The following is a 22394-nucleotide window of genomic DNA, read 5'->3' as shown; positions in this document are numbered from 1 at the left end:
GAGGTTGTTGTGGTTCTACGACTGCTTGAAGTACCATAAAGATAATGCAAATCAGGCTAGTAATGTGGAGAAGAAATAAAAGAAGTTGCACTACACCTCCAGGCCAGTAGAGGGCAGTAAGAAAGAGACGAAGGCCACTTGGCGATACGATAAAAAGGCAGAAACAGTAAAAACAGTAAATCATATAAAAGCATAAATCAACAATAAAGATATATATAAAAAGATGGAATAAAAGTGTAAAGATAAACACCTGAAAGATTTTATTGTAAACACTTGTACTTGACCTATCAGAAAGGTACAGGATTGTATGACCCGCCCCATAAAGTTCATTGACCTTTGGAAAATGCTACTCCAAAGCAGGAACTCTCAAAGGGGGACATTAACTACCAAGGAACTAAATTTAGAGTCTAGTTCCTGCAGTGGAAATGTGCCCCTAAATTAATCTTTAATCACAGCATCGTCTGCGTATTATGTAACCAAATTTAGTCCAATGAATGAAAAATGAGGCCAGAAACCATTCTGAGTGGTAACTCTATCTTTCATAGTAGTGTTTATTTTCCTCTACTAACCTGATTACAGACCTTTACTTTTCACTGTGACAAACTACAAAATCTCAGATTAAAGCTTTTCCAGGTCGAAACCTGCTGTTAGCGCTCTGGCTCTTTTGGATCTGGACGTTTGCAGTTCAAGTTACGGACAAGTGTGTGAAGCTACTTTTCAACATGTGAAGGAATCCCTGCTGCCGGGCAGATGGAGCTCCTCCACATGTCCTACAGCTGAGTGTTAAATCAGCTCACACACATTGTTAGCATTCCAGAAGATTCTGGTTGCTCCCAGGCTCGCAGACAGAGAGGGATGCACCCGTCCCGCTCATGAATGCTAACACCGTCACTACAACAAATAAGGTCTCCAGTATGCAAATGTTGCACAGTTATCTTGAGTTGTCGTGGGAATTTCTACAGGTCAGTAAACGAGGGGAATTAGCTGAGAAGCTAGCTGAACTGGATTTAACAAGAGTGAGTAAGACAGAGAGAGGGAGAGTGGAAATATAGGTTAGGAAGAATGAAGCAGATTTTCCTCTTTCTAACATTGAGGAATGTTTACATTTGAAGGGATTAGCTTCATTAACAGTAAGGTAAAACTGAAAGTGCAAAGTTAGCATGAAACAGCTCCAGGATTACTCTGGTACTCGAGAATTTTTGGCAAGTTTTTCAGTCACAAGATTATTTTTCTTTGATTTCTTTGATTTCTTTGATCTCTGTTGCTTCACTCTGGGCATGCCCACAGTTTACAGACCTCATACATGATTAACTGGAAAGTTGAGGTTACTAGTTAACTAAATATTATTGATACAAGTGGACTTGTTTGCTTATGAGAAAAGGGAAAATTTGTGGTGTTTTTTTATGACTGTATGGTCCAAGAAAGTTAACACAACCTTGTAACTCCGAAGTGCTTTCTTATCAGTTATTTAAATCTGTTTATACACTATTAAAGAGTCGGTGTTATGGTGGTACCAGGTTTATATTGTCCCTCTGAGAGCTCTGTATTAGCAATACGTGGTTTGAAGTTGAACAATTTTCTGCACTTACCCCAGGCTGATGTCTTCAAAAAATCTTATTTCTGCTACTGTTTCTTTAAGAACCTTTAACGCCTTCTGGAACTCAGCATTCCGGAATCCTCCAAGCATTCTGTCTATGTGTTCCAGAGTCGGGAATGATACATTCCCCCAAACTGGTGATGTCATAGTTTGAGAAATGCCTAAAATGTCATGTTCAGAATTGACATCAACATTTTGTCATCTTTGTTTTTCAAATAAAAAATAGAAAAAGTTCATTCTACCTCTTTACATAAGTTAAGTGATAACGTAAACAAAAGCATTCTGTTTTGAAACACTATTTCAGGGCTGTCCTTCCTCTTGATTACCATTTCTCCAGCAGCCTCCTCCACTGTTGCCATACCACAAAGTCAGCATCAATAAGTGAACCGATGTTTTACTACTTAAAACACAAAACTATGAAATATAGCTCTATGTTTTGGTAAGTTAGCACCAAGAATACTCAAAATTAAACTGTACGTGTAATATTTAACAATCAGTGACATCACAAATTGATCAGATCTCACATCCTTCTCGCTTAACTCTCGTTTGACTTTTTGAACGAGCCGTTCAAAGCAGCATTTTGAAAAAGGCCAAACATTAACTCTTCGAAGCCAGAGCTCTTCCTCTCACATACTTGAATAAACAATTTTGCTGGCAACGCATACACAGAGCAATTAAACTGCTGATAAATGTCCAGATACGACTTTAAACTTTAACACTCGTTATCAAGTGATTAAGTGTCACGTGTGAGTAATTTATGATGGTGAAGAAGACGCTACAACTTTATAACCTTCGCTTCGTTTCTCTTTGGATAACACCTTTTATAGAAACTGCTTCACAGAGAGAAAAACAGACACAAACAAAGACGAAAAATATGAGTTTTCAAATTTAGAGTAAAGTTTAGAACATTAGTTGAAAGAACTTTGAGTTGTAAATAAATAAAAAGTTAAATAGGACAAAAGTAGAGATAAGGCTTTTATGTAAACAGATGATAAAAAACCTGGAGTCAGATTGAAACACCGCAGTAAATGTAAATAAAAGACTTAGATTGAGCTCCTAGGTTATTACATCGTGAGAGTTTGTTAAAAATAAATCCTGAAATAAATTCCTATGTGTGTTGAATCATGACATCAGGCTGTATCATCAGGTAAAGTATGCACAGATGAGTCCAGGTCAAAGTACACACACGTTAGTACACACACAGAAGGGAGATGACCCTTGGGCCCATGTGTGTGTCAGGTTTTTTTTCCGGTGTACTCTTTCACATCTGGTTTTGCTTTTCAGGGGAGGACGGTGTTACATCATCAAACTTTCCACCCCCCTCCATGCAGAGCTGAAGCCCCGATCATTGAGGGTTAAAACAGACACACATCCCACCTCACAGGACAATTACAGAGCCCAGAGGACATTCCTTCCTCTCCTCTCCCACTCCCACCAATTTAGCTGCTAACTAGTGACCAACACAGCTGTCGAGGATTTTACTGTCAGCTCTTATCACTTCCCACTTAGCCTAGTAACTGCTAGTTATCTCTGTTACTACAGATTAAAGAAAACATGCTGCCAAAGTGTCCTCTAAGTGATCCCTATTACCTTTAAAACACTGAGCAAATCACTCGATACGCTGATGACATTGTCCCATACTTTGGGGGAAGGTATTTATGAGTAAATCTAGCGTTTTGAGTAATCTTTATCGACATAGAAAGTTACGCAAGGAATAAAATATTTCTTCCTAAAGGTAGAAAGTAGTTTATTTGAAATTTTAACCTAGCCTAAAGTAGGGCTGAACAATTAATCAAATTTAAACCAACATTGCAATATAACAGAGTGCAATTTCCAAATCGCAGTCTGGAATTAAAAAAATTAAATTAAAAAAAAGTTTCAGACCTGGAGGGGATAAAGTAACTTGTGCTCCTTCTTCCTTAAAAGCAGCAAAACTCAAAATGCTGTTTTTTCTGGCAAAAATATTACACGTCTACAAGGCTGATAGTTAAATCGATCAGTCAATATTCTTCTGTAATCGTGAAAGTTAAATAAAGAAATATTATTTGTATCAATTCATGCTTCAATCTGTTTCATTTCATCATAACATGTAGGCCTGGCCTTCATACTATAGAATAATATAGAATGATTTATTAATTGTTTTTTTAGTAAATAATGCAAAAGATACCCCCCCCCCCCCAAAAAAAAAAAGAGAAAATTTTTTTTAAATTAATAAATAAATAAATAAAAATAAATAAATAAAAACATTAATTAATTAATTAATTAATTAATTAATTAATTTAATTTAATTTAATTTAATTTAATTTAATTTAATTTAATTTAATTAAATTAAATAAATAAATAAATAAAAAATATATATATAAATTGCATGCTAAATCGCACTCGCAATATTAGTCCTCAAAAATGGCAATTAGATCATCTTCTAAAATTGTTCAGCCCTACTCTTGAGGTATAAAATTGGAAATTTCTAGAATTAAAATATGAAAGAACCACCAATTTTGCAAAATGTGTACATATATTTTTGTTGTAACTAGCAGAAGAATCTCACTTAACGTCTTTTATTTTGGCGGGAAATGTTTGACGAAGTGTCGCAATGGGGAAAAAAAATACAATTTTATGTCACCTTTAGAATAAATGTATAATACTTTTTAATCTGCTTCAAAACATTTTCATATTTGTAGCTAAAGTTTTAAAAACTCTTATTTTTAAGTTAATTACTTTCTAAGCTAACAAAATGTGTGTTATCCAGCTCTACTTTGAGCTCTTTGCTAATTACCAAGTGTTAGCATGCTAAGCTAGTCAAAAATTTTGCATTTGATAAATATTGCTCATGTAGTCTGTAGTTCAGTTTGAACCAAGTGGAAGTGCTGAAAACTGCAGTTCCTTAAGTGACCACTAGATGCTGGCTTCAGAATGACATCAAATCGGAATACTCACCTTTCTGATTTGTTAGCTACTTTATTTTAGAAACCAAAACATTAGCATTTGAATTTTTCCCACAGTTGTTTTTGCATTTCCCCATAACTATTAGCATAGCATTAGCCTTTTAATTTCAACACCATTCCACAATTTTCCAAAGTCAGAAGTTGCCTCTGATTGTTCAAAGACTTCACTGACCTATTTTAAACTCTTCGTTTCATCAGCGTTTCTCTGATTTGATCACGGTCAGGCGTATTAAAACTTCTTCCGGATGACACGGGATTTCTTTGTACAGCGCTGAAGTTTCACATGAACTTGAGAGATTTAATCTCTTCGTATTCCTGCCTTCATCTGCAGACGCTATCGTTTCTTCATTAAAAGATTAGGATCTGTGTCTCAGCGATGTTCCCTGCTTGTGTCGATGATTTCAGGCTGTTCAGGAAAATACATGAACGGCTTCTTTGTTATCACCACGGCTCCTTCAGAGAACTGAGTGACCCCCTGATTCTCACCCTGGTTCCTATGTAAACCCCCAGTTTTCCCATTAAGGCTCCAGGTCCTGTGTCCCAGCTGGAGAGTGTCGAGTTACGGTTGGCCCGAAATAACACCTCTCTGTTGGGCCTGCGGAGACAAAGAGGTTCCTGTAGTGTGATGACTTACACCAGGCCTGTGAGCGATCCTGCAGCCTGGTCCACTGCCCTGCATCGCATTTCTTCCTTCCACACACACTCACACACACACACAACCACACACCCCTGCAGCAGAAATGACAGAGCACTTAAAGCCTTACTCTGCGTCTTTGGTGTGGTTGTGTTTTCATGAAGGCAGACTTTAAACCCCTCCAGCTTTCTTTTTATTTCCTCTCTGCATTCTCATCCTGGGTGGGTTATTTGTTTATTTCTGTTCAGATTTCAGATGACTAAGAGCTTTTCTGCACTAGAAAGGAGCACAAGTCAGCCAAAGAGAGAAACAGGCGATGTGAAAGGTCACTTAAACCAAAACCTGCCTCAGTTTTTCTCTAAATTATGGGTTCAGTGTGTAATTACTCCTCCCAAAGCCCACACCCTCTTTTCTTTCACCAGCATGATGGTTTCTCTGCTTTTATAACAGAAATTCTGTCTGAATCCACCTTGTTGATTTGCTTTTTCTTACGTTTGATCATTTCTAAGTATTTGTCAGACTCTGTAAAAGATCCTGGAACTTGTTACATGGACTAACATGAATTTCTTAGCTTGTAAATTCATGCGAATCAGCTCTTGGCTTACATTTTGAACCCCAGGGAATGGCTTACATGGAAGAAACTGATCTGCAAGTTGGGTCAAATCTGTTTCCAGATAATCAAAATATGAGTTTTAGCCCAGTTGGGATGCTAAAGAACATTACTATTTGTGTAAAACAAAGTTAGCGATCTAAAAACACCCAAATTTAACAACCGTCACTCTTTTTACTCATCTGTGTGCAAGAATATGTCAGTTAGCCATTTAATTTGCCAAGCTAATGCTTGAATATCTAGCTGGCTAGCTCACCAGCTGCTGAGGTAACCAGGTGTTAGCTCCAGTAACAACGAAAAAAAATGTGTTATTATTTTTAGTCAAAATATATGCTTAACAACCTTTGCTAAACACATAATCTTTCCAAGAAGACAACAAATAGCAAGGCATTTTTGTGGAAGTTGCTAATGCTAGCTTACAGGAAAGCTATTACTGTGTGAAACCAAAAGCTAGCGTGAGCAAAAGAGCAAGTGGAGCTAATGACAACAAAGCAGTGAAACAGGTAAACAATAGTCAAACTCCATCCTTACACTGAAATTTCTTTGCTTTTTTCAAACTTGCTAATGTTAGCTTGTTGGCTACCTAGTTTTCCTACAGTTGTAACTTGTCCGTCAAATTTAACTCCTGAAAACTTTGAAAAAACATTTCATTTTGCTACTAGGATGTCTCTGCAAGTGGTGTCATGAAACTTGCAGATGTTAGCATGTTCACTTAGCTAGCATACAAGCTTTAGCTACAATCTAGTCCTGATTTTAAGACAGGCAGTAAAAACAAAGTATGGAATGATGTTGTATTTCTGTTTCACTGTTTTGTTTTCATTTGAAAGCAGCTGGTATTGAAACAATATCAGATAATCAAAGATTTGATACGACTATTTAACCGAGCTAACGTCCTGTAGTTTGCTGTAAATCAGCTGTTTGGTGTATGTAGGAAAGGCTAGATTAAGGTGTTGTACTTAAAATGTTTGCACATAATGTGATGGAGTTTATCACCTGCACACACACATATCAGGTGATTAGACACACACACTGTACACACACTTTCATACATGTCATGACTCGGTCACGTTAATGTCTGTAAAAGATGGAAATGGACCCATTCTTGGGTAAATGTGTAAATATTTGTCTTTCCCCCTTGAATAAATTCACAGCATGCTGTCGGTGTTTGCATTACACACACACACACACACACACACACACACACATTAAAAGAGGCCAGAAACCGGCCTTTTAGGGCAGCATACGGTGGCAGGAGTGTGCGTTGTGTTTATGGAGTGAGGAGGTCATTCCACTGTGTGTGTGTGTGTGTGTGTGTGTGTGTGTGTGTGTGTGTGTGTGTGTGTGTGTGTGTGAGAGGAAAGTCGGGAAGTCTTCTTTCTCCCTCTGCTCTGTAATTGAAGCCACATGCTTGGCGTTGGGCCGTGCTCCCTCCGTCTGTTTCCTCCATCTTGTTTTCGCCCTCACTCCGACCATTCGTCTGTTGTTCATCTTTAATTTGAAAGAACTGAACAGAATCGTTGAAATGTTCCGTTTTCTTTCTCTTTCTGAGTGAAGATTCCGGAATGCCACTGTTCACAGAACACTTACAATAAAAGGATTCTTCCTTTCTGATTGGCTGAGCTGAGTGTTCCAGCTCAAATTCTATTGGACGGAACTTTAGAATTTAAAGTTGCATCAGAATATTGTGACGTCCTTTTAGGGGCGTTGAGTTCAAGTGAGGACAGGACTGGATTAAATTTAATGTGTTTATGTGAATTTCACACATTTGTTGTTCTAAATTTATCTTTTTATAGCCTGACTGTGAGGAAAACATGTTTATTTAAACCACATCATACTTTAAAGTGGAAAAATACTTTTTTTGGAGCATAATTTATAGTGGATGAGTTTTTGAAATAACAGAAACATGGACAAAAACTGACAAATTAAGATCCCAAAATGTTTGATTCTTATTGTTTTGAAGTGGAAAAATGAAATATGACAAACTAGAGTCCAGGATGGTGTTTTACTAGGAGGAAAAAGATGCTTGTGAGCATGTAGCAAGACTAGCTTTGAGATATTAGAATACCAAAATATCTTATTATTAAAGTAAAATTTATCAATAAAATTTTTGATGCAACAATCAGGAAATGTATGCTCGTACTACTCTCAACCTTACTATTTTAGCATTGTTTAAATTTTGTAAAAAATATTTGCGATATTTCAAGTCTGCACTTTTCTAAAACTCTTACTGTGGCAGATATAAATTAAATTAAATATTGAAATATTTCAATTTGGACACCTTTTAGGGCCAGAAGTCAACTTTTTACATAAGTTTTAAAGTTCATACAAAGAACTTTCAGTTTGTGTTGAGTTTGGCGCCCCCTGTGGACAAAGGGGGTACTTGTCATGTCTTTGCTGCACAGTGTTTTCTGGCAAAAAGTCTGTCTTTCAGTGGTCAAACATATTATATACTGTCAATTCTTTGCAAGGAAAGTGTAAAAAATAGGTGGTTTTGACAGCACGCTAACTAGCTAAAGTTTTCGCTAACGGTGTTCTTTAAGAGAGTTCATTTTCAAACTGTTTCATGACCTTCGTAAAACGTCTCATAGGAGCTTTAAAGTATAAAATCTCATCTTTTACATGAAAATAAAACAAAAATGAATTGATCAGTTTCTCCTCTGAATTGATTCGTTCCCTTGTTCCAGGTCGTCCAGGTGTTGTTTTGCTTCCCTCGCACCGCTGATATGTGTCAGTATGTTATCATCACATCACCACAGAGCCTTTGCTTTGACTGCCCTTTGTTTACGCTCGTCACAACACCTGACCATGGAGGCAGATCTTAACGCGTGCAGCCACCTTGTTGAGAGATTGAAGGAAAGATTGAAGGAAAGGAAAGAAGAATGCAGGAGGAGGAGGAGACACGACGAGGGGATGACAGAGGAGATTAGGGATGGATCACGACTCTGATGATCACAGAAAGAGAAACTGGGGGAGGGGATGATTTGGGTCTGATTTGTTTTCAGTGAAAGACGATTTTACAGACTTTTAATTGCTTCTTTATTTCCCCCTGAGGGAGGGAACTTCAAGGAAAGGTGGCAATAAAACATTCAGCAGCCTCTAATTACAGACCGGCTGTAGCAGACTCTTTGTGGCGTTGTATAACCACCCGTCTGTCTCCTCTTTAGTTTTAATCAATGTTTTAAACTTCTATTTAAATTATATTCACAGTGTTCTCGTATCTTTTGCAGCACTTCTCAGAGCTCCTCGACGACCTCTCCCAGGATGCTTTGCTGGGCCAGCTGCTGAGCGACCCCTTCCTGTCCGGAGTCAGAGGCGGCGCGGAGAACATGGAGGGGGAGGACGGGGGAGACCTGTCTCCATCGTCTCCTCTCCCCCCTCACATCACAGCTGAGCACAGCTACTCGCTGTGCGGGGACAGCCGGCCACAGTCGCCGCTGTCGCACCTGACCGGAGAGCACTGCAGCGAAGCAGGTGAGATCGTAACTATATCATCAAAGTTAAAACAAACTTTTCCTCCATTCAAGCACAGCTAACAAATTACAAATTGGTGTTAAATAAAAGTCTGAAAATGATCTACGAGTGCTCTAGACAGGGGAAACACCGAGTTACCAGATTATGATGAATTAACGGTTGTTTTTTTAAACCATGAAATTGGGATGGTTTGGAGAAAACACTTCAAACTTTTAAATACAGACCAACATAAAGCTAAAAGTTTCTCTAAATCTTGCTAACTTGACTTATTGAGCGATACTTATCAGTAAATTTGGTGCCATCAATAAGACTGCTCTAGTTTGACTCCACTTAGTGGTAGTAAGGGCCTGTGTCCACTGTCCGCTTTGTTTGCTGTAGTAGCGCGCATGACGTCATATTTGAGGAAGTGAACGGAAATTAAAATATTGATCTTTTTTGCGTTGTGTTTCTTAGTTGTAGCTGTCTTTGACCTGAAATTGAATTCTGTCTTGTTTTGAATGTAGTTTATCAACTCTACCTGGTGGCAGTTAGGGCCTGTGTCCACTAATAGTGCCCTAAACTTCATTATCCTAGCCTTTCTTAACTCCACCTGGAATTTCCTTCCCAAAACAAAACGTTTTATGGGTGGTTCCTCTTGTCATTACAGTCCCCTGCTGTTATTGTCAAAAAGTTGACATCAGAAGCCCCGTCCCTTCAAGGTTTTGATTCGTCGGTGAAAGAAATGTACAAAAACTGATTAACTTCCAAAAATTAGTGCTGTTAGAGTAAACCTTTAAAAAAACAGCTGACAATGGGAGCATTTCTGCGCTTGGGATTTTTCCAGATGATAACGTAGAATTTCTTTTGTTGTGTTTACTGCCAATAAAAATGCTGTTGGTGGACACAGGCCCTAATGCATCTCTGAAGTGCTTTTCCACCTCAATTCGAAGAAATTTTGCCATTCAGCATTTTTAAACTCCACTTTTCTGGTCTTAACGCTTCTGACTTTAACAGGAAATAGATTTAGCACAATAACGGCTGATTCCAATCTGTCAGAATTCAACATTAACGCTAATGCTGGTTCAACTGGTTTGCGTTAAATCAAACTGGTTTGATCTTAAAGACCTCACTGGACTGGCAAAACTGGAAACCAACCAAACCCTGTCCTCCAGTAGAACCCGGTCTCTCTGAATCACAGTTTTGTTGTTTGTGGTGAAAAGTTTTGAATTCAAGCCGTTTGTTTGTTTCGTCCTGTGCTGCAGAGTCCGACGGGGACTCCACCGAGTGGCCGATGGAGCAGGACGAGACCATCGACAGCCTCCTGTGTGAGAGCCCCACCCTACTCCCCACCCTCTCCCTCTCCCTAACCTCAGCAGGGGCTCCAACACCTGAGGGCCCTTCTGTGGCCCCTGCTGCTCCTGCTGCCACCACCCCGACCCAACCCACAGCGGAGAGTAAGACCCAGGGCAAAGGCATCAAGGTGAATTAACAACTCGAAATACTCTTTAAAAAACCCAAACATAAAAAAAACAAGATACTAGCCCTTTAATTCTGAGTTTAACCGTCTGTAACTCTGTGATGATTCTTTTTCTTACAGATTAAAGAAGAGAACATCATCCCTCAGATTAAACTTGAACCTCATGAAGTCGACCAGTTTCTCAATCTGTCCCCCAAAGGTCAGAATCCAGACTCTCCTCTGCCTGTCGTTGTGTGTTAGTTAATCTGATGCAACGAGGCCCCCTGCTGGCTGTTAGCTGTAACTCCTTAACCTCTCTGTTCAGGTCTGGAGCCTCTGCAGATGCCTCCCACTCCCCCCAGCTCCCACGGCAGTGACTCAGAGGGGAGCCAGAGCCCCGTTCACGCCCCACCCGGACTCTCCTGCCCCACCTCCCCCACCAGCCCGGCCCCGTCCCAGCCCAGCCTGAAGGTGTCGCCTCGGGCGGCGTCCTGCCTCTCCAACTCCCCCCTGCTCACCGCTCCTCATGTGAGTAAAAACCCAGAATTTGTCGTCTTCTGTGATGTATTTAAGATTAAACCTCAAACATTTTTGTGCCGTCTTTTCAGAAGCTGCAGGGGTCGGGACCGCTGATGCTGACAGAGGAAGAGCGCCGCACACTGGTGGCTGAAGGTTACCCCGTCCCCACCAAACTGCCGCTCACCAAAGCCGAGGAGAAGGCGCTGAAGAAGATCCGCAGAAAGATTAAAAACAAGGTTAGTGTCCTAATCCAAAAAATTTAACGTAGAGCCAACTTTGGAGCATCTTTTTCTCTGATTTTTAAATTTCATTTTCCTGTTTTCGTTTTAGATTTCAGCTCAGGAGAGTCGCAGGAAGAAGAAAGAGTACATGGACACTCTGGAGAAGAAGTGAGTTGTCTTCTCTTCTTTTTTTTAATGATACAAGAAAGAGAGTTTGGAAAACAACCCTCTAAAAATCTTTCTTCACACGATAAATTATCAAATTAAATTATTAAAATCCCTGTTACGACATTGGAGCTGTTTCTCTGACGCATGTGATTTGATTTATTTAAGAAGAGTGTGCAATGACATTAAATCATTTAAACAAGAAAGAAATTAAAACATGGGAACTCCATTTCTCCAACCGCTAATTTTCATCTGTCGTCACAAAAAAAAAGTGGCGCAAGAAGTTCAAGATGTTTTATTACAACAAAAATCTTTTAAGTGTCCTGCTCAGAATAAAATATTTGAAAGAAGACTTTTTAAATGTTTTATTTTTTTTTTTTTTTGTAAGCAAATGCATTTAAAAAACTCATAATTTGGGAGAAAAATGTGCAGAAAAGGAGAATGAATGTTTTATCAGTGTGACTGACCCTGCAGTACTCCCCTCTGACCACAGGGTGGAGACATGCTCCAACGAAAACCACGAGCTGCGCAGGAAAGTGGAAACCCTGGAGTGCAACAATAAGTAAGAACATTTTAAATCTAACATTAGTGAAAAAAAGAAAAAAAAACTTTTTTCACCTTTTATAATCTTAAATTAAAGGAGCATTTCACCTTTTTCATCTCAGCTAATTATGGAATAAAGAAAGAATTAAATCAGTTCCTCCTGGGTTCATTTATTGTGTTTTTGTGTGGTAATTTTCTACAGGTTCCCCCCACACACAGTCTTTAAAACACAACTATTGTTGCCTTAATTATTTTTAACGGCGTGAAGAAAAGAGCTGATGAGTCAGCTGTCAGTTAGCGAGCTTTATTTTGACGGCCTGTCAGTCAAAGTGATTTCAGACCAGGAAAACAAACACCAGGAAATGAAAGAGAGGATGATTCAGAGCAGAGAAGTGTCCTGTGAAGCGCCCGAGTGTTAAATTTGTGATAAAGAGAAACAGAAATTGGAAATCAGCGTCAGTTAAAGCTGAAGTTTGAAGGTGCAGCGAATCAAACGCTCCCTCAGACGCTGTTTGCAGCCGTGCACATTCAGGAGGCGATTCAGCTGGACTGTGATGTTTGCTCTGCTTATGCCTGGATGATCAGTGTGTGTGTGTGTGTGTGTGTGTGTGTGTGTGTTTGATTGAACCTTTGAGTGAACTGTGTTAAATGTGACCGGAGCACAGCTGTTCCAGGTGTTGTTTTCCGCTCAGTGGCTTCACTGTCGCTGAAAGTGAAATGAGTCATTTTCCGTGTCTCTCTGTTATTTCTCCTTTCAAGTTTGGCTCTTGTGTTTTCTTCTTGTGTGTCTAATCTTTGTGTGTGTGTGTGTTAATCTACAGGTCTCTGCTGCAGCAGCTGCAGTCTCTGCAGGCGTTGGTCGCCGGCAAAGTCCCCAAATCCTGCAGAGTGGCTGGTACCCAGACCTCCTCATGCTTAATGGTACAGTGGGTGTTCAGTGTGTGTGTGTGTGTGTGTGTGTGTGTGATGATTGATTTAAATATTGAATAGGAAACATCTGCTTCCATCATTCATTAGCTGCTTAGCAATGATTCATAATTTATTTACCCTCTCCGTGTCTCTGTGTCTCTGTCTCTGCAGGTGGTCGTGTTGTGTTTCGCTCTGTTTTTGGGGAGTTTCTACCCGAGCAGTTTGACCCCCGGCTCCACCGTCACAGAAACCGGCCTCACAGCCAAACAGCTGGGAGTCAAAGAGTCGTACGCAGCCACAGGTAATTTAACTCACCTCTGCTCTGAATACAAACTCTACAAACACAGAAAAACATGTCTGACGTAGCTTACACAGATTAAAGAAACCTTCTACCATCACCACAGTTTAAAGAGGGGGTATAATGATTTGTTTCATGGTTTAGACTGTCCCTCTGATAGCTTCTATGGAGTAGTGAGAGTGCCAAATTACAAAAATAAATGAATAAATGAATTCATAAATAGACTATTTATGAATCTATGAAATAATAAATGAATAAATAAACAAATAATATATAAGAATCTATGAAAGATTAAATAAAAATGAATTAATAAATAAATTATATAAGAATCCACAAAAGAAAAGCCTAATAAAAAAGAAATATAAAGAAAAAAAATCCTTAATAGATAAATAAATAAGTAAATGAAGAAAGAAAGAAAGAAAGAAATTAGCTTTATGAAGTGATATTAATCAAAGAATAAAGCCTTAAAATAAAAGGCTAATAGAAGTATAAATATAAATATAAAGACAAATAAATGAAAGTATTCAAATCACATTATGTCACTTTAAAAGCAAAGGAAAAATGCGCAGAAAAATATTAGTTTGAAACCTAAAAAAACAACAACATTTGAATAATTTATAACGAACCCAAAAACGTACGGAAGAATAAGAAGAAGAATAAAGTCACAGGAGAACAATATGTTGGAATGCTGACTCTGCATTTCAACATAAAAAGTTAACAAAAATTATATATATATATATATATATATATATATTTATATATATATAACAAATATGCAAAAAAAAAACCATAACATATATAAAAGTGATTTACTTATCCTCAGTTGGTGTCTTTGAAACCCTTTTATTAGCTACTGTCTCTTTAAGAAACATCAAGCCTCTCTTTAAGTTGTGTCACTTTTTTTAAAATGATACCTTTGGTTTTTTAAGGAGATTCAACAACTGGTGGTGTCATGATTTGAGAAAGTGTCGCTGAATTTTCACAATTTTAAACTTTTCTCACACTTACACTGTAAAAAAAAAACAAATCTTATCTAATGTTTTTGTCTAATTTTCAGTAAAAATTTCCTTATTATACTTGATATGAGCCACATTCAACTGACAAGTCCAGAAAAATGTCTTGTTTTAAGTTATTTAAAGATAAAAAAGAGAACTGGATTGCTTTTAACAAGAAAATTTGCAAAATTAATTAACACAAGCGATTCAGACCTCATTTTTTGTCTTTAAATAACTTGAAATAAGACATTTTTTCTGGATTGTTTTGATGAATGTGGCTCATATTAAGTCTAAAAAGACATTTTCTAAAAACATTTGATAAGATTTCATTTTTTGCAGTGTAGTATTAAAATTCAACACTTCAACTTCACGTTTGATCTTTGAATCTTTAAAAAAAGTATTAATTTTACTTAAAGCACTTCTAAATTGTATCTCCCTGACAGTAATCTGCCCCAGAAGCCCAGAGTTTGTAGTTTTTATAAATATTCATGGCAGCGATCGTCCCTTTAATACAGTCTGACCTGTTTACTCTGTAATTATGAACGATTATCTCTCTGCTGTAAAACTGAAGAGGTCACAGGTTGGATCTCCAATCACAGCTTCACAGACTGATAATAAGAGCTGACCTTTCAGCACGGCCTCCTGTGTTACCTCCCACTCACACACACACACACACAAATTAGTAATTGAGGCAAGATATAATTTTCCTAACAATCAAATTCAGTTTCCGTCCATATCCTGCCTACACACACACACACACACACACACACACACACATTTGAATAGACTGTCTGAACTGTGTTTACTAAGAGCAGCTGGAAACACGCGATGCTACAGAGATGAAGCGCCTTTGTGTCAGTTGAGGATGAAACTTTCAGCTGCTCTCTTTGTTTTTATTTTTTAGTCAAATCCAGAAATTTGCTCTCGACCTTTGAGGACGAGCAGCCTCACCTCCTCGGCCTGGGCGGGGAATATCCCGACCAATGGGAGGACACGCCAGCAGTCGTCATGGCAGCATGGCGTCGCTCAGAGCAACAGAAGTTGTCGGCGGAGCCCGACAGAGTGGAAACACATCCGCCTTACAGGAGTAAAAACAACGATACACAGACATCGAAAAACCTGCTGCTGGATATGCACAGGTACAGAGATGCTACACCAACTAGTGATGTCATTAATTGAGCAAGTCTCACTTTGATCTCGCTGAAATCTGGTGTAACTTTTCTAACACTGTGATTCCTCAACACGTTTTGAAGCTTTGTCGCGTCTCGTGGTCTGACCCTGTCGTCTGTTTTCAGGTCTCTGGAGCAGAGGGCGAATGAGAGCCGGAGTAAAGTGATAGAGCTGGAGCGAACGGTCAACGAGACCTCCTGAGGTCACCCCCCCCCCCCGCCTCCCCTCTCCTCTCTGGAGCATGGTTCAGTGTCCTGGAGTAAACCTCATACAGTAGCGCCCTCTGCTGGCCATCTCAGCGTAATCAGATACACTGTAACGGTAGAAATTCAGCGTGTCATTCATCATATCGAAGAGGCACTGGCTGCCTCCATCCTGAAGTAAAGTTGCACTGAGTAGTTTTTACACGAGTCACATTCCCGCTTGTATCTGTCGTGCTGATCGACTGCTACGAGAACAGATAGCAAACACCGAGTTAAAAATGTAGCGTAGCATTTATTCCAATGGAAACTAAATTAAATTGACATGTGAGGCTTTTCACAGGACACTGACAGAGATCCTTTGTATTTATAGAAACTTTTTTTGTTTTTCATAAAAATATTGCTCTTTGTAGTTTATATTTCTTTTAATGTTAAATGTTTTTATTTCATTCCTGAGATGCATACATGCCATTTTGATATTCTTTTATGTTCATATTGTATTTTTATTTTGTCGTACTCTTTTATATGTTGTACATTTTCTCTTTATTTGAGGGATAGCTTTGGGGTTCCTGCACGAATTTCTGACAATACCTTGATTCATTTAAATCATATTTGCTTTGCTAACACAGATCTGTGATTTTTCACAACAAATATTGACTGAAAGAAAACTTTTACATCCTCAAATAACAAAAATGGGACTTTATTTAAAAGAATCTCTCTAGGACCCTGCAAGCTACGCCTCTTCTTTTATTTTGTCTCTTAGATGGTCGCTGTGTTCAAGGCAAGCATCAATATCTGAAACTTACGCTAAAGTTTTAATTTGGCCTTAAATGCTAATGCTAAGGGCTACAGTTTTAAGTTGTTTCAACCACACAACAAATTTCTCCTGTAGCGTTACCTAAAGAACTTTTCTAGAAACTTAACTGTTGAAAGTCAAATGAGAATGATCTGCTTACAATTTATGTTCAAGCTGCTAGCATCTTGGTCAAACAAGCTAGCTTGGCTCCTTCTAGAGTTATTTTTCAGCATTTTTGTTTTTATAGGACAGCACAGCAAAGCAGAAATACACATAAAGAGAAGAGAATGGGAAATACTTACAAGCACCTCAAGGATTGTAGCTTCTGTGTATGGTAGCGCTTTAGCCGCTAAGCTACGTCCAAAAGCAGAAGGTCACCGTTTAGCGTGTCTAAAATTCATCAATTAAGCAATAAGAAACATGCTTATTGTGAGGTTCTGGTTGACCTATGTGACAACTCTAACAGAGCTATGCTAGCTTCAGCTCCTTGCTCTAAGTTTGACCTAGCTAGGCTAGCTAATTGCCGGCTCGCAGCTTTGTAACTAGCCTCCAAGAAAAGGTATATGAAATTTTCTTTCCTAATTCTTCGCAAAAAGTAAGCAAACATATTAGCCCTGTTTGTTCAGTTTGCTGTTAGCCATGCTAGCATGTTCAAACAAGCTAGCATGGCTCTGTCTTAAAGTAAGATTTCTGCTATCACTTCAAACTTTAAGATCGATGACAATGTACATAGACAGAGCTGAGGTAGCTTGTTTCTGAACTGTAAATAAAGCTTAGCTAGGCTAGCTATGCTAACGGTTTGCTAGTAGCAGATTAGCCTACAGGCCTTGAAGTGGTATCAATCTTCTCATTCAGCTCCCAACCCCCCAGAAAGTCGAACTCTGTCTTTGTAAATATTTCACGTAAACTTCCTGCACTGACTTTTATTTATGCTTCTGCCTTAAACACGTTTGCGCTGTCGGCTCAAAGATCCTTTCTCTGCTTTCTCTCTCAGCCTTTGCCAAAAACATTTCTTTTCCTAGAAATGAAAAAGTATCTATTTTTGTAAATATAAGTTGTTAATAAGTGAAGAAGTCTAAATGTGTCTGGAAAAACCAATCATTGATTCAGTACTTTGGGAGCCGTGCCGTTGGATCGCTTTCATTTCATTTCAGAAACATCCCGTTTGATTCAAATTCACTTTGATGCTGAAGATATTTATTCAGATAGTTTTGAGTAACAGCCATCGTTAAAGTGGAAGACTGCTAAGCCAAGATTTGTGAGAAAATGTTCAAAACCTGTCAGCTGAATATTTCTTTAGAGACTGTCGTTCAACATTAGTTTATCTGGGTCTCATATTTTAAGCTTTATAGACCAGCAGCAAATCCTCAAAGGTTTATTTTAAGTTGCTCAAAGCTCATAGTTAGCGAAACCTACATTCCTTTCTGTTGAGTCTTTACGTAGAGAACGCAAAGAATACTTATTTTTATGTTTTTCTCTTCTAGTTGTGACCAAAACTGGTCGCCAGTGAAGTAGGAGAGGGTTTATTTTCTGAACCAGATTTCATTTCTATGTCCCTTCTTTGTAAAGCCACCCTGACTTAGGCTTTTTGTCTTTTACTTTCAAATAAATAAAGTATTTTCCTTAGTAAAAGCATAACATCTGTGACTACGTGTTGATTTATTGCATCATACAGCAGCTGAGCGATGTGATTGGACGAGAGCTGATAATATGGATTGTTTCAATAGTCGCATGAGATTTTAACGAGATTTACACAAGATTTTATCAATTTGTGACATCATCAGTTGGCCTTAAACAGACAAGGAAGGATTTTAAGTGTCTTAAAGAAACGGTAAATGCATAAAAATCAGAATCTTTAATGCAACTTTACTCTCCACAAGATCCAAAACGTAAATATAATCTGCTCCACTGTTCTGCTTTTTTTTTAGATAACGCTTCTTTAAACCCTCCCTCTGCAGCTGAAGCCTCAAATATCCATTTTTGGTCACTTTAAGCTAAATCAAAGGATTACATGTTCGGTATGAGCTTAATACTCAGAGTAAACGTAGCCTCTGATACAAAATACCAAAAGAGGACTGGTTGGATGAAGAAAAGGGAAATGGTTATGTTATAAATTAAACATAAAAGCTTGAGTGCTCAAACTTATTGTCCTAATTCAGCTTCAAAGCCTGCTGTGTTTAAACTTTAAACGAAGTTAGGCCCAAACTCTATTAGAGCAGGAAGGAGCCTCATGTCGAGGTCTTCAGAGGAGCTTCTATCTCCTCCGTCATGACAAGGATCCCAAAATAGATCAGCAGCAGCGCCTCTTAATAAGTGCTGCGAATCGCCCTGACAGTCCCGAGACAATACGCAGTCCCTGAGAGTCCAGTTTCATACGAACTCGACAAAGACTTCCAGTACAGTGAAGCTGTACCAGAGCAAATAACAGCTCAGACTTTCTGTAGACACCAGATAAATAAATAAATAGATCAAAGATCTGATTTCACTCTGTGGTTCAGGATTGCAGCAGTTTTCAGGTCATGTCAGACGTAAAGGATCGTCCTTTCATCGAGGCTGACAGTCAGAGGTTTCTCTTTGTTTTCTGCTTTTATGTCCCAATGTCAGACCAGTTTCATCACATCTGAAAAGATGTTCTATTTGTTTTAAAACAAAGCTCATAAATAACTGAAAAAGTAAAAAAAAAAAAAAAGGTTTTAAAATACAGATTTATAACTTTAAGAAATATGGACAAAGTCCGTGACATCATCAATCTGATTCTGCAGCATAGATTTGAAGCCTACAGTCAGATGACTCAACTAACTTCTGTTGATGATGTAACATCAACATGACATAATCTAACGTGACACGCCGTGGGGCTCTTAGAAAAATTTGATTTGGGGCCCTCTATTTCTGCTCGCAAACAAAGTGACTTCGTAATCAACGTTTGCTATCAAATGTTAGCAAAAACTTTGTTTTGAAGCCCCCAAAAATCAACTCAAAGTTAGTATTGCACAAATACTAAGAGGTTAGCATGACTATCAAGCTATTTAACCAATTAAAAGACTGTTTTCTCTCTCTTTGTACTAGCTAGCTAATTTGCTATTAATGGCTACAGAAATCTCTTTGATAAACATTCCATTACTACATCAGCAGCAGCACTCTGTTGACATAAAATTGTGTTTTTGATCTACAGAAATCATTCATAATACAAAAAGTCTTTTTTTTTGTTTGTTTTGTTAGTTGCTATTGCGGGGCCCCCTAGTGGCTGCGGGGCCTTAGACAGGTGCTTAGTTTGCTTATGCATTGGGCCGACTCTGGTGACATGATGTAATGTGAAATAACTTAAAAATCATTATGTAACATGACGTAATGTGACAAGAACTGACATATGTATGTAACATATCCACACATGATAATGAAATGCATTATAAAAGTACAGTCTAGCATTACGCTGTAGTACGTAACAAAAAAGGTTACCTCGTCACGCACGTGGGTCTTACAAATACACTTCCTCTCACACATAAACAAAATGACATAAAATGAAAATCAATATATTTCCAATTTTCAAAGCGAGGTTTATTGTGTTTGTGTGTTTAAATTTGTACTAGAGAAGAGAAACTGAAACTTAAGTATCAATGTATACACCCAAACATTGATTAATACTGAACCCAACATTGGCATAAATATATCAATATTTTAGAGGGATTGGCACACCGCTACTTATATATATATATATATATATATATATATATATATATATATATATATATATATATATATATATATATATATATGTATATATATATATATCTTTATGAATGGATCAAAGAGCCACATGCGGCTCGCGAGCCACAGGTTGGCCACCCCTGGTCTAAATCATAGTCAGGCTTAGATACTCATTTTTTGACTGAAAATGAAGATATGCTCCTTAAAACGTAATGTTGTTTACAAAATATGTCAATATTAAGACTTTAATGTCAGCCAAATCCAACTAAATTATTTTTCCGAAGAGTTGTAAAAAATTACATGCTAACATTATTAGCCAAATTTAATCAAAACAGTGGTGGGCCCTGCCCCTTAGGTTTGAAACCACAGGACTTTAAAAAGGTGCATGTAAATAAGTTTAAACTACATCTACCAGCATTTTCAACTCATGAAAAAAAAGGTTAAAGAGGTTAAAGTGTTGTGTTTATGTCTGTAACAGTGTTCGTGGTTTTGCTGTATGTTTTACAGTGTAGCTCTCAGTCCAGAGTCTGACTCACTGTGTACATGTGGCACGTTTAATGACATTATTTACGGTTCGTAATTGCAGAGACTGAAGACAGATGCTCCCCTGCAGAAATAAAAGTCCACAGAGGACAAAGGGTTCAGCTCAGGTCAGCGGTGAGTGTACAAACCTGCTGTCACAACACGACACGTCTGAGGAGGGTCTGCAGTCTGACAGGAGACATGAAGCCTGATGAGGCGGTGAAGACAGAGATAAATCCTGATGACGGATCCGACAAACACAAACACGGAGCCGTGAACACAACATAAGGACTCAGAGAGTGTGTGATTAGTGTTAGAGTGAGATACAGTGTGTGTCCATGTGTGTATGCTCACCCTCTGCCCTACTTTCTGACTGATGATGCTGCAGAAAGGAGGAGGAGGAGGAGGAGGAGGAGGAGAGGGAATATCCCACAATGCCACGCTGCTCGTCCCATGGGCCAGATGGATGGACGGACGCACAGACCCGGATGGACGGACGGGTGGATGGATGGAGAGATGGATGCTGTTAGTTGTAGTGTTTATTGTCACCGCCCTCTGAACGCTCGCGCTTTCGCAGTGTTTAAAACCCCGTCATGTCACGAGAACTCAAATACCTGACTTCCGGTTATTAATTAGAAAATAAAAGCCCAGTTTTAGTTAAACGAGAGTTTGTTAGTGCAGTACATTTCACGACTCTGCTCTTTATAAATAAAACTATAAAATACTCACCCGTTTAATTTCAATATTCTTTGACACTATAGATTAAATTCTCCCAAAATTAGGCGAAGAATCTATCCCTTTTGAGCAGAAATTGTGCACAATTCAAATTTTTATCTGGTAATATTCAAGTTATGTCCAAGAGAAATAAAATTGTGTGTTCAAATAAATAAAACAGCTTGTAGATAGCTTTAAAAATGGCTAACAAACATAAATATACATGAATAAGTAGCTAATGCTTTCTTTGCCTTTGCAAAAGTGGCCCTAAAACACTATCAAAGTGACATTAACTCCCAATTAATAAGTTATTATTTCACTTCTCTCAGTTTTTCTTTTTACACATAATGGGTCATTTTTTTTTTGTTAAATCTCAACTTATATATATATATATATATATATATATATATATATATATATATATATATATATATATATGATAAATAAATGTTCCAGAATAGGACAACAAGGTTTGCTTTTCCAAAATAATAAGACAATACTTTGAAAAAAAGTAAAAGTAAATAAAAACAGCCAAAAAAAAAAAAAAAAAAAAAGACAAACAAACAAAAAAAAAAACTAAAAAAAAACTAAATACTACACTATAAATACTACAATGAAACTGTTTTGAAACAACAAAATAATTAAATATACATGTTATAATCTTGGAAATGACAGAATAACCTTATGTTACAGGGAAAGTGAGTACAGGATGCATCTGCTTTAGGCTTTTATTTTTCAAAAACAGATTAAAATAGTAAATTTATACCCGCTTCCAGCCTTTGTAACAAGTTAATCCAGCTATGCTAGTTTTGTTCTTGAATAGACCTTGAATAATTTTAAAATTTGGAAGAAAAAAAAGATTTTTACAGGAGTTGGAGTTTTATTTTGAAAGGACTGAAACCACACTTCCTGGCAGACGTTCTCATCTTGACGTCACTCGCGCTC

General features: G+C 38.0%; 1 protein-coding gene across 1 annotated transcript in view; it reads left to right on the top strand.

Annotated features, from left to right (window-relative positions):
• The window catches only part of creb3l2 (cAMP responsive element binding protein 3-like 2), a 34642-nt gene extending 16556 nt beyond the window's left edge, over positions 1-18086 (top strand). The window contains exons 2-12 of the mRNA XM_074698729.1: positions 9014-9257; positions 10499-10716; positions 10834-10912; positions 11018-11220; positions 11301-11447; positions 11542-11600; positions 12091-12159; positions 12962-13061; positions 13221-13350; positions 15247-15481; positions 15638-18086. Of these exons, the coding sequence (XP_074554830.1) occupies positions 9014-9257; positions 10499-10716; positions 10834-10912; positions 11018-11220; positions 11301-11447; positions 11542-11600; positions 12091-12159; positions 12962-13061; positions 13221-13350; positions 15247-15481; positions 15638-15713 (1560 nt within the window). The 3' untranslated portion in view covers positions 15714-18086. The remainder of the gene's footprint in view (positions 1-9013; positions 9258-10498; positions 10717-10833; positions 10913-11017; positions 11221-11300; positions 11448-11541; positions 11601-12090; positions 12160-12961; positions 13062-13220; positions 13351-15246; positions 15482-15637) is intronic.
• The last annotated feature ends 4308 nt before the right edge of the window (positions 18087-22394 follow it).

Source organism: Halichoeres trimaculatus, unplaced genomic scaffold, assembly GCF_033239565.1.
Source record: "Halichoeres trimaculatus isolate MK-OKI-2021-1 unplaced genomic scaffold, fHalTri1.1 fHalTri1_scaffold_21, whole genome shotgun sequence".
Classification (NCBI taxonomy): domain Eukaryota; kingdom Metazoa; phylum Chordata; class Actinopteri; order Labriformes; family Labridae; genus Halichoeres; species Halichoeres trimaculatus.
This window is presented reverse-complemented; position numbering and strand designations above follow the sequence as displayed.